The following is a 17,460-nucleotide window of genomic DNA, read 5'->3' as shown; positions in this document are numbered from 1 at the left end:
AGCATCCGATGGTTGATACCTTGCGGTATTCAGGAGTTGATACTGTTGCAGTATCTAATAATGGCGAGCCTGGGGTTAGACTGATTTATTCAATTCTTTACAAGCTATTTATATAAAAATTATTTACATTAGTTTAATGGCAATAGTTATTTCAGCAGTTTACATATGTGTGTGTAAATGTCTATGACCTAGTTAGTCGCACTGTACCGCGATTTTACTAAGTCGGCAGAAATGATGAACTTTAATTATTACACATTTGAATTGTTTATTGCTATACCGAGTGTTCCCACAGGACCCCCCTTCCAGTGAGGAACGATGTGGTTTAACCTGTTCGGATATAACTTGGGAAATGTACTCGACGACCGGACCGGGTTGTTGAATGTGCTGGTCGATCGTCCATTTTCTTCTTTGTAGATATAGGTTGAGGATGTTGTTCATCTGTGATATATGTTGGTTTTAGTCTCTGGATAGATACTGCTTTGTTTGTGCCGGGAATGTGAATCCGCTTGAGTTGTAGGGATTGGTTAGAGTTGAGATATTTTTGAAGTTCCCTGTCGGATTCCTGCTCAGAGTGTGTCGGCAATAAGGTTATCTTTCCCAGAAATATGTTGAATGTTCGTTGAGAACTGGCTAAAGAAATTGAGGTGCCGTGACTGTCTGGGAGAGCATTTGTCAGGGTTCTGACGGAAAGCAAAGGTAAGGGGCTTGTGATCTGTAAAAATGATGAAGTCACGAGCTTCGAGAAAATGACGGAAATGCTTAATTGTGCGATAAATCGCGAGCAGTTCTCGGTCGAATGCGCTGTATTTAGCTTCAACGTTCGAGAGTTTAGAGGAAAAAAATGCAAGGGGTTCCCAGGTTCCATTGTGGAATTGTTGTAACGCAGCGCCCAAGTGATGGTCGGATGCGTCACAAAAAATTGCTATGGTAGCATCTGGTTGCGGATGGTGCAGGAGAGTAGTCTGCGCTAGTTGCTCCTTACTTAAATTGAATGCCTCGTCGGCTGTGGGATTCCACTGTAGTGGTGCATTTCCTTTAATCTTCCCCAGTAGAAGTTCATTCAAAGCAGAATGAGTGCGGGCAGCGTTAGGCAGGAACTTTCTGTAGAAGTTGAGCATACCCAGGAATCGTCGCAATTGTTTTGCGGTAGTAGGTTTGGGGAAATTGAAGATTGCTGTTACTCTGTCGGGTAAAGGGAGTATTCCATTTGCCGAGACAGAATAACCTAGAAAAGAGACTTCCCGTTTACCAAAATTGCATTTTGCTTGATTAAGCAATATTCCGTAGGAATGCAGGCGAGTTAATGAGGGAAAATGCTGAAGTATCTCGTGATAAGCAGAAGTGGTCGGTTTCGTTTCTGTGACGAAAGTGACGGAAGGTTGGCTGCAGTTGATTAGTTGACCAGAGGTGGTGAGGTGTGTGAGTCGATCCAGGAGTCGTTGGTTGCTTAAGTCTACCAGCAATTGGTAGTGTGCAAGAAAATCTGCACCGATAATTGGTTTGGTGACGTCAGCTATGATAAAACGCCATGGTAAACATCTTCGTAGGCCTAAATTGAGAGACAGAACAATGGTACCATAGATCGCTATGTTGGTGCCGTTTGCTGCTTGTAGCGTGAATGTGGATTTCTGACGTGGCCCAGGTATTAGTGACTTGGGATACACGCAGATATCAGCACCGGTGTCGACCAGAAATTTTTGGTGTGTGACTCTGTCTGATACAAATAGGCGACGCTGCGCTGTGTGGACCTCACTTGTCGCCATTAGTGAGCTCCTGGTTGGTTTCCCGATGACTTCCTACACGCAGGAATGCATTTCCGTGCTTTGTCCTGGAATTTGCTGTGGTAATAGCAAAGGCCACTGGTCCTGTCGTTGCTGTTGTACCGTTTTCGTGAAGAAGTACCACTTGAAATTGATCGAGATCTTGTTCTCGAGTTTCTCGCCATGTGTCGTCTTATGTGGTTTAAGTCCATTTGGAGTGCTTGTACCTTGTTGGTCAGCTGTTGGATGGAATCGCACTGTAGAGTAGGCGTGGCCGTAGCTGCTATTATGGACTGTGTTTGGCTTGCTTCCATGATGTAATCGGCGATTTCGGCCACTTCATCCAACTGCTTGTCTTTCATCGTTGCTATGACCGTCTGAAGGCTTTGAGGAAGGCGACCTGAGCAGATTGTTCGCAGCAGGTTCTCAGGAGTTGAATTTCCAGCCAGGCTTCGGAGGTGACGCAGAAATTGTGATGGTTTTCTGTCCCCAATTTCTTCCTGTCCAAGCAACTGTTTGGTGCGAGCCTCTTGTAAGATGCCAAGCCTTGATGGTGGCATATGGTTCAGTCGCCGGTGGGTTGATGATGATGTCACGCACTTCGGCTGCGTAACGTGGATCCAAATTGCCCAATACATATCCGTTGATTCCGATGTAATTCCGGAGAACTGCAGATTCCGGCATGATCCTGCGCAACGGAATGTGAAAATGTATGGCATATGTGTGTATGAGCGGCTTATCGATTCGCCGACTAGCCGAGGGCGCCTTTCTTTCTGTGCGCCGTATCTGTAAACGTGTGTGTCCTACCTGCATTCCGGGAAAGCAATTAAACAGTTTGAAGAAAACAAAACTTTTCCGAACGGCTCGAGAATGTTCCCGAAAGGAAGCAAGGGAGTATTTAAAGGAAGAGACGATCGCCGGAGTAGAGTAGAAATAAATTGACCGTTGCAGAAGTGAATCAAGAAATAAATTGACAGTGATAGAAGTGAAATAAATAGAACAGTGAATAGTGAACAGTAATAGTGTAAATAAATAGAATAATTACCTAAGTTTAGTAATAATTGAATAGTGTTTTTAAGTTCAATAATAATTAGTGTAAATGAATAGTTTTCTTCTTAAAAGTTAATTTGTTAAACCCACGAACATTACAATATTATTACTACTGTACCCTACATCTCTAAAATTCTGTTTAATTATATTATAAGCCCCATCGGTTTTACCTACTTCAAACTTTTCTTCTATTTCTTTACACCTCCTATCAATCCACTGTTCTTTAGCTGCTCTACATTTCCTAATTATTTCCCACTTTATAGCCTTATATCTTTTCTGCACTTCTTCGTCTGTCCTGTTTCCACTTTTCTTCTATTATACTGCAATTTTATTTGTTATCCAGGGTTTCCTACTTTCGTTTTGTTTAAGACCTCGAATATCTGCAGCTGCTGACGTTAGGCACATTTTAATGCAGTTCCATTCTGTCTCTATATCCCTCTCATTCGTTTCTCCCGCCGCTTTTAGTATTTCGTCTGTCCCTGTACCTAGCCGATCACGAGTTTTCTTTACATTTTAGCTTTTCTAAGTCAAGACATCTCCTACCTTCCCTCTTTTTCAGAATTTTCAATTTAACATTGGTCTTTATAACTAGTAAGTTATGATCGCTAACTATATCTGCTCCTGGATAACACCTACAGTCCTCCATTTTATTTTTAAATCTTTGCCTAACAAGTATGTAATCTAACTGATATCTCCCTAAATCACCTGGCATCTTCCACGTACAGCGCCTCCTAACGTGATGGTTGAATAAAGTATTCGCGACGGTTAAGTTATGTTTATCGCAAAATTCTATCAGCCTATCTCCCCTATCATTTCTATTGCCTAATCCAAAAGAACCTGCTATTGCACCCACTTTACCTATTACTGCGTTGAAGTCTCCTACAACTACTTGCTGTTCCTGCCCTATCACCAAACTTAACACGTCTTCTATATCTGCATAAACTGTTTCTACGTCTTCATCACTGTAAGATGATATAGACATGTAAACCTGCACTAATACCGTTCTTACCGGCTTCGAGTTTAATTTAACCATAGCTATCCTATCGATTTGTTGTAAATAAATTTCTACACTCTGCCCTAGTTTCCTATGAATTACAATTCCTTCCCCCGAGTTACCTTCCACCGATCCTGTATGTATTATTCTAAAGTCTCCACTCCAGAAGTCTCCAGCTTCGGGCCAACGGACTTCACTAATACCTACTATATCTCATTCTAATCTATTTTTAAATTTTCCAATTTCTCTACTTGCCTCATTGTCCTAACATTCCACGCCCCTACTCGTGAAATATTGCACCTACCCCTATTGCACTTATTGATGACATCCCCCGAGGTAGTCCCCGCCCGGACATCCGAATGGGAGACTAGTTTACGTCCGGAGTGCTTTATCCTAGAGAACACCACCATTAAATTGTGTAATACATTCTTCTCGGGATCATAATGTGGTGGTTTCCCGTTGCTTTCCACATCGCAGTATTGGGCATCAGAGTGCCATACCGATCCTCGTGATCTCTGCCACCCTGAGTACTGAAAGAGCTGCTGCCCTCTTTCAGGGACTTGTCTTAGTCTGGTTTCTCTTTAAGAACCCCTCCATTATGATTGAACCTATGGTCCGGCTCCCTAAATCATCGAAACTTGCAAGCCGATCCACCCACTCTAGTTTGTAGAAAAGTTTCGTCAAGGTTCAAGTCCCGTCGGATCAGAATTACATTGCATTACCGTATTTACTTTTTTGAATATCGTATAACAATGAGTTCAAAGCTAAGCAGAACCGTTAAGGACTCAATGAATCACCTTGGAAAATACAGCGTGGTATAGTTAGTTAGTTTAGTTTCTGTTTTAAGAATAAGTATTTTGCTCCACTTTTGCATTATGTGTTGTAACAAATTAATTATTTTATCATTAATTTTATATATTTTAAGTACATGAAGTAACCAGGAGTGTGGAACATTAGCATAGACTTTTTGGTAGTCAATATAGACATAGTATAAATTTCTTTCGCTGTCTACATTGTGTGTTTACTTCTGAGTCTACCTTTAGAACCTCTACCTCCTTTATAGCACCCCTTTTGTTAATCTGTCGTTATTTTATTTTGATATACATATACGCGTGTACATCTTTTTTATGACTATTGACATAAGCGATTTATACATTCTTTAGAACCGACTAATCGGCTAGTCAGCTAATCGGCCAAAGTCATAGTCGGCATATCTCTAATTTTCACCGCAATGTAATAAACGAATATGTTCGTTTCTTATTATTAAAGTGGTCAGATGATGGGAAGTTAAAATTATTGGGTGCTTTTTTCTGTAGTGATAGAGTGCCTTAAACGACCCCCAACTTGTAAAATAACCGATGGGTCCAAAAACGGATTAAGACACAGAATTTTGCTTCGCGAAGCTACAGGTTTGCCTTTACCTAAACTGTAAATTTCGTTAAGTGATATACCGGAGGTTGTCTTCGCGAAGTCATCGAAAACAACGCGAAGTTCAGTTGTTTCGCTAGGTTCCTTTAAAACGACATGGTGAGGTAGATAATAGTGAGGTGTAATAATGTTATCCCTTTCGACTCGGGCTATATGACCTAATTTCTCATACTCCTCCAAGAAATTAGAATATTCTTCGTTGATTTTGGGAGTTTTAACAAGCGAAATCTTTTGACTGCCCTAAATCATTGACGTTTTTCTTAAATGGAATGTTAACTATGAAACGGCCAGAACTTATACGTTTTGTAGTATTTTTGAAATGCTCCTCACAATGAATCTCATCGTCAAAATATTTATTGAGTTCATTGGCGCGATCATTTATCTCCCAAACTTGTTCTATTTTCCTATGAAAATCGTTTCGTCAGTAATACATATGTTAAAATGTGCTAGCAAGTTTGGCGAAATATCATTTTTGTTTAGAATAAAGTTTCCTCCCAAAATCCAACCTAATTTAGTATTTTGTGATACAAATTTGTTTTTATATAAGGAATGCTATCCAATGGATAACAGCTCTTAGAAAAAATTAGCTCCTAATAGAACATCAATTTTGCCGCTTATATTACATTTGGGGCCGGCTAATTGAATATTTGTTGGAATTTCTAAGCCCCTAGGTTGAAGAACCTTGCAGGTAAACAGGCTGTAATTGTGTCTAACACTACCTCTAGATTGGATAGGGATTGGTTGACGCCTGAGATGACTAAATTTGATTTTGATTTACGTAAGACCAATCGATTACATAAATCGTTTGTAATGAAACTGAATTGTGAACCAGGATCAAGGAGAGCCCTGCAGTAATGAGTATTTCCATGAATATTAAATACCGTAATGCTAGCTGTGGATAATAAAAGAAGCTTTAATTGTACTCACATGCGTACATTCGTGTTTTTGATTTGAGAAAACTAAAACTAAAAAGCATTAGATTTACTACAGTGATTTACATTTGAACTACCTCTTGTGGCCTCAATGGAACCAAGAATATGGCAACGAGTTTCCAAGAAATCTAAAAACTCTTGTAATTTAGGAAAGTCATCTGCAGGCTTAAATAATTCATAATTAATTTTTGAAGTAATTATGTAAATAAGTAATACATCAGCCGTTGACTGATCATAACTTTTTAGAGATTGAATTATTTTTAATATACTGTCTAGCAACTCCGGTAGGAATGTGTATGAATCTTTATGAATTGTTTCTAAATTAAAAAGGGACTTGATATTGTTTTGAACAATGAGTTTTTTGTTTTCAAAACGTTTCTTCGAAATATCCCAGGCAACTAAATAATTTTTAGCAGAAACCTTTAGCGATTTGATAGCTTGTGACGCTTCGGCCTTTAGCTGATATTAAATAATAGAATTTTTGAATATTCGATAAACGTGAATTAGTATGTATAAGAGAATCAAAGTCATCTTGAAATTCAAGCCAATTTTCAAATTCACCGCTAAAAATTGGAAAGTTGAATGCTCGGTAAACGTAAGAAACTTTCCCCCATTTCTGGGCCTAGGTGTCGGGTTTTGTGATATAGTCGTTTGAATTATTTTTCCTTTTGTTAATATTTGTTCGACGAGGAACCTTCGCAGGATCCACAAATATTCTTAGAACTTCTAAGGCAAACTATGAGAAAAGTCAGATCCTAGCTCACAGCTCGCCACCACAAAACCCAATTTTTCATGCCAAAGACTCTGTATACGTGTATACATGTTTTTGTACTAAGAAGCCACTTAATCAACCATACGAAGGGCCGCATAAGATCATCGAAAGACTAAATGACTTTTGCTTTAGTTAAAGTTAACGTAAAAGGCATCAATCGAAACATTTCAGTTGACCGTATAAAACCAGCCTTTATCAAGAAAAAGATGGACAACAAGCCGAGCCAATCGTGGTTGACACAACGGCAACGACACCTACCTCAAGGCTGAAGACACCAGCGGTGAAAACCTACTCCACCTACTCTTAAACAACATTCTAGGCGAAGAAACTTCGATTTGCGACCTAGCCAGGTCGCTGAAGGGGGAGTACTTGCAATTACAACTTGTGCTGAGCTGAGCGATGACTATTATTTAAAATTTAAAATCAATTTAAAAGACAGTTTTATAGTTTTTGGTAATATAGTTGATAATAAATATGATAAATTTATTTCTCACCTTAATTATTATTTATCACATGGCAAAATGAGCCATAAGCTGATACAAAGCAACCTTACCTTATCCTAGTTAGAATTTTAACCACCCGAAGTCGCGACCATCGAAGTATTATAACTCAACTTCAGTCCATTAATACTGTAATCATAGACAGACTGTAGTTGTAAGACTAATCATAGATAATGATAATAATAATTATCTGTGGACAATAATTAACGATACGCAACAATCATGTATATGTTCTATCTATGGGCAACAACACAACGAGCCCAACACAACGAAAACATAATAATATGATTAATAAATAATGATCAGCATAATAACCACAACTTATTAGCGCTATTATATACCATACAACAGTTTTTTAGTGAGAAAGTTATCTGTTAGAGATCGATATATTTCCATTATGTACAAGAGGAAGTTGTCAGCTTTGAATTATCCGCAGCCTGAAACAGTTAATGTAAAAGGTAAAAAAAACTCAATAGTTTTGTTGAAAATTGCAAAATATCTAAGACATTTACAATAAGTACACTTTCCATTTTTGAAACCATGTCGATATTAGTATATTAACAATGCTGAATTTATAATAATCTGTTTAGATGAAAAAGAATTCCGAAAAATAATAGTATGGTTAGAAGACAAGAAAATAAAAATGTACAAGCCAGAAAACAGAAAAAATCTTTCAGATATATCTGCTTCTGATTGGGGAAAAATTTATCAAAAGTATAAAGATGATGTTAACTGTCAAGTATCTAATAACATAGCAGACGAAGAATTAGATTGGTTCTTGGGGCTTGCCCTGAAAACTGAATATTTAGAAAATAGTAAGAAGTTAATTTAATGACATGTAAAAATTTTATAATTTCAAAAATTTATTTTAATTTTTAGAAGAGAAATATGGAAAACATACAGTTAAAAATATTAAATCAAAGAAAATTCCAAATGTTGTAGCTGATAACCCTTTGGATCATTTAGATTGTAAGTATGTTGTATGTTAACAAACTGATGGAAATCAACTTGGATTGTTTTAATTCAACATTTTTGTTTTAGTTAGTTCAAAAGAATTTTCCGACGGCATTAAGACAATTGCTCAGATGTTAAACTGCCCCATTCATCCTGATTCATTAATCACATTACAAGCTCTTAGTAAAATCATCTGTAATCGTTTAAATCGCGAGGCCTTACAAAAACCAGAATTAGTGGTTATTAAAGTAAGGAGTTACATAAAACTTTATTGAGAAATACTTTTATTACTAATATATATATACTTAGTNTATATATATATTTTTAGGGAACCCCTTTTCCATTTCAAGATACAAATTTGGGTTTTGATTTAGGAGATGCAGTTTTAAATAAAGCTGTCAAAGTTTTAAGACTGTTATACATTCACGATTTGAGAGATCTGCAAACTAAAGCCAATGAACTTATTGTAGGAGTGCAGTCTATTACTGCTAATCCTAAGACTGATACTGCTCTTGGCAAAGTTGGTGTATAAATTAAAACATTGCTTAACTAAAAATAAATGCTATATTTATAAAGGATGATTATTGTGTTTTTTAAAATACAAATGCAGTTATTTAACACTTAGTACTAAATACATTCATATAGTATACAATATAAAAAATTTGAAATAATATTTATGGAGATCACATAATTTTAGCTTCTTTTTTATTAAAACCTATGTGCTAATAAAGTAATGTAGGGGTTTGGGAATTGAGTATGTTTTAGGATTCTCGAAACGGAGATTTATCAAATATTTCTCCTATGCCTAAGCCAATTATCCCTAAAAAATATATCAATGCATTAAAATCAGTCTAGAATATGTTTAAAATTTGTACCTACCCGTTCCTAGTCCATACATTGATATCCTAGACAGAGAATGTTGAGACTTTCCAACAAAAATAAGATAACTTCCTATTCCTACCAAAACGGAAACGGATAATATTTTACACGACAGACACCTTTCTTTTTCTTTCATTTTTTTGTGTTTATTTAATACCTAAATCTGAAAACTGTATTTTTTTATTTTTATCTTATTAATAGAATTATTATAATAATAATAACAATAGAACGTAACCTCAATTCAGTTACGATACGATAGTTAAGTGTAAGTGCATGGAGTTCGTCTATGACATGAAATCTATGTACAAGAACCATAGATTAAAGAAATATATAGGGTGTCCCAGTTATAATAATTAATATTTATACCACAGATTCCTACGGACATTTGGAACATAAAATGTTATAACACTTTTGACTTTTGAAACAAAATAAAAAATTATAAAATTATAACAGTTTTGATGCCGGCCCTGCACAATAGCAAATTAATTACTATTGCCAGCTGATCGTAGAAAAATTCACCTTCAGTAGGTAGAAATCAGCTGCTTTTTGGGGTAATGTTATTGTTTATGTTTCACAGGAAATTAAGATTATCGTAGGTACATATAAGAAGAAACATATTGAATATTTTAATAAAACACCATCAATAATTTAATTAAAAAAAAAATACGACCTATTACTTAAACTAAATGATTAAATAGGTTGAAACAATTATCGAGTTGTGTTTTATTATATTATTGTTGAAACATTCTGCTGTTTTATTTAAATAAAGGATGTTTTGCCTTTTACCGTCACACGCACCTCCACTCTTTCCTATCCTGAGTTAATATTCGCATTTTCCTAAAACTAGAACATCCCACATCCTTAACTATTTGCAAACAGCAATCTGATCTAGGTCTATCTCTACTCCTCTTAACTCCTGTTTCTGCCTCTAATGTCTCTGAGTAGACCTTCATGTCTGAGGTGTCCTACCAACCTATCTCGCCTATTTTTTAATGACTTCCATCGAGTCCTCTGTTCTCCTAATATTTAATAGAAGTGTTAATAACTAATTATCGACAAACGATAAAATTGCTTCGAAAATCATCAACTAACAAATAAAAACCCACAAATTTTTACAACTTCACATAGACATCTGACTGACTCGTGATCATTGAACTAGACTACAGATGTTCCCCTCCACTTCAATGCTCGTGATCTAACTGATCTAACAAGGCGGAATAAAGCTGTTAAGACATTATTGATTATTGGTTGAAGACCATAGACAAATTAAGGACGGAATATCATAAAAAAACAACATGAAAATAACCTATCTCTTCTAATATATCAGTAATATATTTAAATGTTATATCGTAAGACAAACTAGTGAAATAAGACTGATTGTTTAAAGAAACGTTTGTTTTCAATTAATAAATGGAACAATTATAAAAATGAGATGCACACACTTTAGCATACCAAAAATACTGTCAGTTATTGGAGTGTTTATTATTAATAATATAAGAAACAGTGAATTAAGTACGTTCCTAATATTTAATACGACACAATAATAAACGTTTTCTCAATTTTTAGCGGATAATCACATGACTTTTAGTACAAAAACGGAAACCCAGAAAAATACATCTTTTACTGATGTAGATCGTACAGCTGGAAAGAATTTAGGTGTAAATATCAATTTATCGTTTACTAAATTAATTTTTGGTTCGGGTTTAGTATAGTTTAGTTCAGGATTGTAGCGGGTACGGAAAGAAAAACATTGTAGTTATGAAGGAAAATGCAGAAATTAAAAAAATTCAAAAATTATTTTTGCGACTATTTTCAAGTATCTTACGTTTTGATAGAAAAATACAACACTTTTGTGATCATGTCCTTCTGTTTATATACAATTTTATTTCGGTACCTTTCCAAACCTTTTTTGATACTAATGTGAATACTTTTGTAGCAAGATGCTGTGTTACATTGTCCATCGAACATAGATTGCAATAAACTAAGTCCAGATTGCATTGTGTGTGACTTCAACTACAGTTGTAATTATGGGGAAATACTAAATACCACATGCTATGCTAAGCCAGTGGTTACGTGCAAGGTAAAAAAAGAATAGTGTTTCACAATCTCTTTTTTAAACTTTTATTTTTATAGGGAAATGGATATCAGATGCAAAAGACCTATATATGTAGGTATTGTTACCAAACAGAACCCTGGGAGCACAAGTGTGAAATGAAGGCAAATTGTGATTCTGCAGATACTCCAAAATTTTACTACCGCACGAACTGTACTGTAAAAGATCATGTTTTATGTTTGGGACACAGAACATTTAATAAGAATGTTCCATGTAACTGGACAGGTGGTTATAGGTGGTCTACTGCATTACTGTTAAGCATAACATTAGGTGGTTTTGGAGCAGATCGTTTTTATTTAGGTCACTGGCAAGAAGGTATTGGTAAACTATTCAGTTTTGGAGGATTAGGAGTTTGGAGCATTATCGATGTTATATTAATATCTCTGCATTATTTAGGACCAGCAGATGGTTCTTTGTATATATGACAAATATATTAGAAATTCAAGTTTTTGGATTTTAAATTAGTCTTATTTATTTAATAACTAAAGTTTTCAAAATAAACTTTTTCATTGTCTTCACCATCCTGTTTCCTTCTGGCCAATATGGTGTAACCAAAATAATCTTTTAAAACAATTTCCCAATTCCATGTTGTTAAACGGGAAGACCATTGTCTGATTTTATAGAATGAAAAACCAAACATTTTGAAAACATAAAACATGCTTGAATCTTCTCAAAACATTGTTTTGATGATTTAAACAATTGAGAATCTGGAATATTGATCCATTATTATGAATAGATATTTCTTGCTGGGAAAATGTTTTGCAAAATGAATATCAATGCATGGAAAAGGATGATCTAGCAATCTTGGCAACTATTTGGCAGGGCACACAAAACTACAGAAAATAAGTTAATTACATTATTATTTTAAATTTATGAAAATAATCCTAATTGTTACCTTACTTGAAAAAGTGTTTATTTGTAGAAAACTAAGAATTGGTTGTCCATCTGTAAATAAAATTTATTACAGACATTTTCATAGCGACCTTCATAACCCATTTATATTTTTATAAATTAAAAAAACCACNAAAAATTATTTATTTTTTTTTTTTAATTATTGAGACAAAAGTTGTAAATATATGTATACGTCAGTCTATTAATTGCAATGAAATATCACAATATTATAAAGTAAAAAATTTTAGAGATGCACCGGATAGTGCTACCAAGTGCCCGGCATTTGCTGTGCTAGTACTTGACTAAACCACTTTGTGGTTCATGTCTTCATTTTGGTGGGTTTTCCATTAAAATACTATCCTCACCAACGTCCCATATCACATTAAGTCCCGTTCAAAAACACTAAGCCAATGAAATTTCAATTCTTAATTGGTGGATTTTTAACGAGAGTTAAGTTAAAAACATTGAAAGGAGCTTATAATGTTTATAAACACTAAAAATCTGCAAGGTGACAAAATTATACTAAAATATCGTTAATCAAAACTTGATACACCAACAAGCGACAGAAAATATAAGAGTTCGGCCACACTAATGTATTCTTGTTCATGAAGAAAAGTAAACACAAGAACTATATCGAAATAACAAATAATTTAGTATAGTAATCAAATAATACTAATTAGGACAAACGACCGATCCCAAAACAATCTTAATTACTAATTTTCACCACCTGGGCGTTTTGTTATACTTATTAAATTGTTATTGTTGGTGTTGATTTTTTTTTCTCTAATAAAATTACCGGCCGTCATTATCCGGTACCCGGCCGAATCCTAAAACAAGTGTCGGATCCAAACTGACTACCCGGCCCATCTCTAATAAATACTGCTCAAACAAACTCTAGCTCTTCTTTTAAGTAATTTTGGAGTTCCAGATCACTCATATCTTGAATTTCTTCTTGGCATATCTAAAAAAGGCTAATTACTATAATGACAACTTATGTATGAAAATAAACTAACTGTTACAACTGGTTCTGACATTGTTCTAAGCATTCGCAATTTCAGCTGCATTAGACCTGATGGATAACAAAATTTCTTCTTAACAGATGTATACTCGTCCAAGATTTCAATATTTACAGCTTTGTAAATATTATTTTTGAAGCCGGTTATTCCTGCTATATTTAAATAAGGAATTTGAAAATTTATTTCAAAAACATTAAGTGATGATGTTTTTGATAAAAGCTTCAAATTTTCGTGGATTCGCAGTAACACTGGTCTGTTTTGTATTTGATAATTTAAATCATAATCTTCTCCTTGGGGCTTTATATTTAAATTTTTATACATCTCCCTGTCTTCAAACTGTATTGCAGATAAAAGTAAGTTTAATCTGTATTTGCATCTAGACTTTTGTTCTGAAATTGTATGTTAAAAATAGAAACAAACAGGTTTTCTAAAATTAATAATTACCTCTTATTTGCTGAACACTTGTTGGTGTAAGAACATATGGAAACAATTCAACAGCTTTACAATCCAACATCCATAAATATAAAATACATTCTACAATTGATTCTGTATCACATTTGTATTCCCTATTCTTAATCTTTTGTATTATTCTAGGAACTATTACATTTCTACACCAACTTGAATCAAATTTATCATATCCTATGTAACTTACTGCCCATAAAAAACGTTTAATGTCTTTCATACGAATCACTTTGTCAATGTTTTTATCATATTCTTTCAGTTGTCTTATACCAGTTTCTACACATACTTTTAAAATCGGTTGCTCATAATACATATAGTCAGAATATAAAGCTAAAATGTGACAAATTTCAACAAATGAATAACAATCTATTGTTTTATTAAATAAAATTGTATATGTAATTGTACTCAGGATATCATCATCTTGAAACTGATTGTGCCTTAGTGTTTTAATAAAGGTGACAAATAGTGCCGGATCTTTTAAGATTGTTAAATTATTATTTATTGTTTCTTTTACTTTATCTAGTAATTCTTCATTTCTAATTTTAGTACTCGTTTTGAATGCTGCATGACAAACAATACACAATTCATTTACATTTAATTCTTTGATTATTTCCATTTTATAAAGCTGCTTCAAACACTTTTTCATTGTAGGTTTGTTACTTTTTTTATTCAAACCTATAAAGAATATCAATTGTAGCAAATCACTTTTCTTAATGAATTTTATATCCTCTTGGATGTGATGTATTGCTGCCTGATAAAACTTCAAATGGGTAACTCGATTTGATATTACATTTATAAATGTATACAGAATGTAAAACTGTTCTTCTGTAGTTAAGTCTTTTACATATGAAGAACAAAGAACATCCATAGCGTTTAACATCTGTTTAGAGTTGAGTTTTAACTTCAAAATAGCATTTGTAATATCTGTAACTGTTAGATCGTTTGTTTTCAATTTTAACGATTCATTCAAAACTACGGCTGTAAGGGCAGGTTTTTGATTAAGTACTCGTTTATATTTCTTAAAGTTCCTATCATTTACGTTACGTAAATATAGCAAGAGCCGGCTTGTAAATGTATGTCTTAGCAAATGATTGCTTCGCTCAGCAACAACAGTATCAATGTTCTTATTAAAAGAGACTGCATTTTGTTGTGACGACACAAATATACTTAGAAAACTTTTTAACTTTTCATTTTTATATATTTTAAACATGCGACAAATTCGCATACTTTTAATTAAGGTTATAATCATGTTACAATCAATGACAACCACCATTGATAATAATCACCATTAATATTTCTAAAATGTTTATGACAAATCCTTATCTATGGATATTCATTTTTTGGTTAAAAAGGTTTGGTTTAGTTCCTTGTTGGGCATATGTATTTTCCATTGAACTAGACTACAGATACTGGAACGCGTACGCTATGTTAAATTTGTGAGCGCAAGTGTGCGAATAGCTCCGCTGCTGCGGAGTGGGATACCATCNCTGGAAAATAAAATTCTGCAATCTTTAAATTTGGCATGGAACGCGATAAGTTCAGTGGATTGCACTAAACATCTTGCTAAATACGTGAAAAAGTCGCAGTCGTTGCAATTTCTTGATTTAAATAGTAACAGGTTATTATACTTACAAGCAATTTATTAAAATAAAAATAATAACACATAAACACAAGCGTAGATTGACAGGACCACCATTAAAGAAAATACGAATAGCTCTTAGAAGAAGTAAATCCTTGTTAGCCGCAAAATTAGGAAACAATCCAATAAATCCCGATGATGCAGTAACTCTTGGAAAAGCCCTGGCCGACGGAAAAAGTATTAAGTTTCTCGATTTGGAAAACGTGTTTGTCGAAAAATCATTTATACCGGTAAGAATCTTAGTTTGTTTGTATGTAGATAACATAACAACGAGTAAGTATTGTACCGTTTATCGAAAAAGCGAATTTATTTTTATAAGTACACAATTTATTAGATTTGGAATAAGATTAAACTTCAAGATAAATTAATAAATTTCGCAGGAATATACAGTAATTACGTAATTCGTGGTCCAGATGAAATGAAACTTATGTTTCAAAGAGCAATATTCTTATGTTTGAAACCGAAAAAGAAAAAGAAACAAAGAAATTTTGGGTTAGTATTAATTACTTCTTTTTGAGTATAAATATAAATCCTTCTTTAAGTTAATAATAACTTGCATGAACATTTAAAAGGCATGTTGTCCTTTCCCTACCTGATAAAGTTGATATGCCTCGACAAGATTTCGATGTGTTTGCAAAAAAACAAAAAATTAAAATGGTTGACAAGGATTTGATGAACGGAATACTACAAAGATTTGCAGGAAAAAACAAATCGATAAATGCAGTGGCCTTGAAAGAATGTTTTATGAAATATTATCCTGATACAGTTCTCCCACCTAGCAGCAACGTGGTGGCAAGGTGTTAAGGCCTCAGTAGCTTCATGGGATGATGCAATTACCATTTTACGTGATGTATTTGGTCCAAAGAAACCAGCATTTCGTGTATACAGAGAGCTCTTCGCTAAAGAACAACCAGATTCAACATTAACAGACCTTTTCGTTTATAACGCTCGCGCGTTGTTATCTAATTTACCGTATAAGTTACCGCAATGTGCAGAATTGGACCACGCGATACATTTTCGACATATGATGAGCTTTTAAAAAGTGCACGTTCGATTGAAATGTCATTAGAAGAAGATGAGTGCGTCGAAAATAAGGTGAAAGCGCTACAAACAGAGTTGTCATCAAAAACAAAAGTTCACAAGCGCTTTCGATGTAATTTTTGTAAAAATTTTGGACACATAGCCGCAGAGTGTCGTAATAAAACGAAACGAGACGAAAAGAAGTTAGAAACTGAAAGAAGTGATCACACTGAACCTGTGTTAAATCGTCCGGTAATAACGTGCTACGGTTGTGGAACACCCGGTGTAATAAGATCACAGTGTTCAAAGTGCAAATCTACATCCAAACCCAATACAAACACACAAGTTAATTCTGCAGCGTTTTATGGTACTGAGGTCGTGCAATCTGAGAACGAAACTTCAGCTCATAGACCAGTTTTGCCAATTGAAATTTTAGGCATGCAAGGAAGAGCCTACGCAGACACTGGTGCTACAAAATCCATAGCTGGTAGAAACCTGTACGAATTACTAAAAGACAAGTGCTCGTTTGATTCGCGAACAATGACGTTAACCCTCGCGGATGGTTACGCGAAAAGTGTTAATGTACTTGTTACGGCGGTAAACATTAAAATAAGAAATAAAATCGTCAATGTTGAACTTTTGGTGTTGCCTACAGAACATGACAATCATACGTTGCTAGGAATCGATTTCTTAACTAAAGCAGACATTGTAATCGATCCCGGTCAAGAAGTTTGGTATTTCCGACATGACCAGAAACACGTGTACGAGTTCGTGAGTGATGTAAATCACAATAATGAACTGAATTTGTCAATGGCCCAAACAGTAACTCTGAGAAGTGATGAAGGTAGTAGTTTAAATGAAGAAGAGAGACACCAATTAAAGAAAACGTTGTCCCAAAATGAAGACATCTTCAAACCAGGGGGAGACCCCACTCCTTATGCGGAACACATCATTAATACTGAACCTGGACAGACCCCGATTGCGGTTCCACCCTTTAAAATGCCAAGAGAAAAGAAGGAAGCTCTCCGTAAAATTGTAGACCAGTTACTT

At 34.6% G+C, this 17,460-nt stretch overlaps 4 protein-coding genes and 2 long non-coding RNA genes across 11 annotated transcripts in view; 3 read left to right on the top strand and 3 right to left on the bottom strand.

Annotated features, from left to right (window-relative positions):
• Positions 1-1,762: 1,762 nt before the first annotated feature.
• Positions 1,763-2,444, bottom strand: LOC108742025. Its single transcript, XM_018477027.1, has 2 exons — positions 2,307-2,444; positions 1,763-2,260 (listed from the first exon to the last, which is right to left on the bottom strand). Exons 1-2 carry the CDS (start codon positions 2,442-2,444, stop codon positions 1,763-1,765), a joined length of 636 nt encoding a protein of 211 aa, XP_018332529.1.
• A 5,218-nt stretch (positions 2,445-7,662) lies between these two features.
• On the top strand, positions 7,663-8,971 carry LOC108742028 (RNA transcription, translation and transport factor protein). The gene is made up of 5 exons (XM_025975641.1): positions 7,663-7,894; positions 8,027-8,251; positions 8,316-8,405; positions 8,478-8,638; positions 8,719-8,971. The coding sequence occupies exons 1-5, from the start codon at positions 7,834-7,836 to the stop codon at positions 8,920-8,922; spliced, it is 741 nt and encodes a 246-aa protein (XP_025831426.1). The 5' UTR covers positions 7,663-7,833; the 3' UTR covers positions 8,923-8,971.
• On the bottom strand, positions 8,954-9,519 carry LOC108742029. The gene is made up of 2 exons (XR_001938608.2): positions 9,270-9,519; positions 8,954-9,210 (listed from the first exon to the last, which is right to left on the bottom strand). It is a non-coding gene; the product is annotated as an uncharacterized LOC108742029 (long non-coding RNA).
• Positions 9,520-10,510: 991 nt separating this feature from the next.
• On the top strand, positions 10,511-11,843 carry LOC108742032 (TM2 domain-containing protein almondex). Its single transcript, XM_018477037.2, has 4 exons — positions 10,511-10,781; positions 10,836-10,927; positions 11,206-11,349; positions 11,403-11,843. Exons 1-4 carry the CDS (start codon positions 10,697-10,699, stop codon positions 11,805-11,807), a joined length of 726 nt encoding a protein of 241 aa, XP_018332539.1. The 5' UTR covers positions 10,511-10,696; the 3' UTR covers positions 11,808-11,843.
• Positions 11,844-12,407: 564 nt separating this feature from the next.
• LOC108742040 overlaps positions 12,408-17,460 on the bottom strand; it is a 12,489-nt gene continuing 7,436 nt past the window's right edge. The window contains exons 1-4 of one of the 5 annotated variants that reach the window (XR_001938610.2): positions 13,734-15,231; positions 13,287-13,678; positions 13,070-13,234; positions 12,408-12,774 (exon numbers count right to left, since the gene is read on the bottom strand). Coding sequence is in view for 4 of the 5 variants with exons in the window: in XM_018477044.2 (XP_018332546.1) it covers positions 13,157-13,234; positions 13,287-13,678; positions 13,734-15,024 (1,761 nt within the window). In the remaining variant the exon portion in view is untranslated. Of the gene's footprint in view, positions 12,775-13,035; positions 13,235-13,286; positions 13,679-13,733; positions 15,232-17,460 lie in introns of those variants that run through there. The other 4 variants (XM_025975642.1, XM_018477045.2, XM_018477047.2 and 1 more) reach the window with 4 other exon arrangements.
• On the top strand, positions 15,245-16,032 carry LOC112904760. 2 transcript variants are annotated; one of them, XR_003231334.1, is made up of 4 exons: positions 15,245-15,369; positions 15,431-15,620; positions 15,771-15,882; positions 15,963-16,032. It is a non-coding gene; the product is annotated as an uncharacterized LOC112904760 (long non-coding RNA). The 2 variants fall into 2 exon arrangements; XR_003231333.1 differs by having other exon boundaries at positions 15,725-15,882.

The sequence above is a fragment of the Agrilus planipennis genome, unplaced genomic scaffold (assembly GCF_000699045.2).
Source record: "Agrilus planipennis isolate EAB-ADULT unplaced genomic scaffold, Apla_2.0 scaffold184, whole genome shotgun sequence".
Lineage (NCBI taxonomy): Eukaryota > Metazoa > Arthropoda > Insecta > Coleoptera > Buprestidae > Agrilus > Agrilus planipennis.
This window is presented reverse-complemented; position numbering and strand designations above follow the sequence as displayed.

Excerpts from the sequence above, each read along its gene's own strand:
- LOC108742025 (XM_018477027.1), bottom strand. The coding sequence starts at position 2,444 with ATGCCGGAATCTGCAGTTCTCCGGAATTACATCGGAATCAACGGATAT. Across the intron at positions 2,261-2,306 it reads AACCATATGCCACCATCAAG|GAAGAAATTGGGGACAGAAA; the intron begins GCTTGGCATCTT and ends TTGCTTGGACAG.
- LOC108742028 (XM_025975641.1), top strand. The coding sequence starts at position 7,834 with ATGTACAAGAGGAAGTTGTCAGCTTTGAATTATCCGCAGCCTGAAACA. Across the intron at positions 7,895-8,026 it reads TGAAACAGTTAATGTAAAAG|ATGAAAAAGAATTCCGAAAA; the intron begins GTAAAAAAAACT and ends TAATCTGTTTAG. Across the intron at positions 8,639-8,718 it reads CAGAATTAGTGGTTATTAAA|GGAACCCCTTTTCCATTTCA; the intron begins GTAAGGAGTTAC and ends ATATATTTTTAG.
- LOC108742032 (XM_018477037.2), top strand. The coding sequence starts at position 10,697 with ATGAGATGCACACACTTTAGCATACCAAAAATACTGTCAGTTATTGGA. Across the intron at positions 10,782-10,835 it reads TATAAGAAACAGTGAATTAA|CGGATAATCACATGACTTTT; the intron begins GTACGTTCCTAA and ends CTCAATTTTTAG. Across the intron at positions 11,350-11,402 it reads AGCCAGTGGTTACGTGCAAG|GGAAATGGATATCAGATGCA; the intron begins GTAAAAAAAGAA and ends TTATTTTTATAG.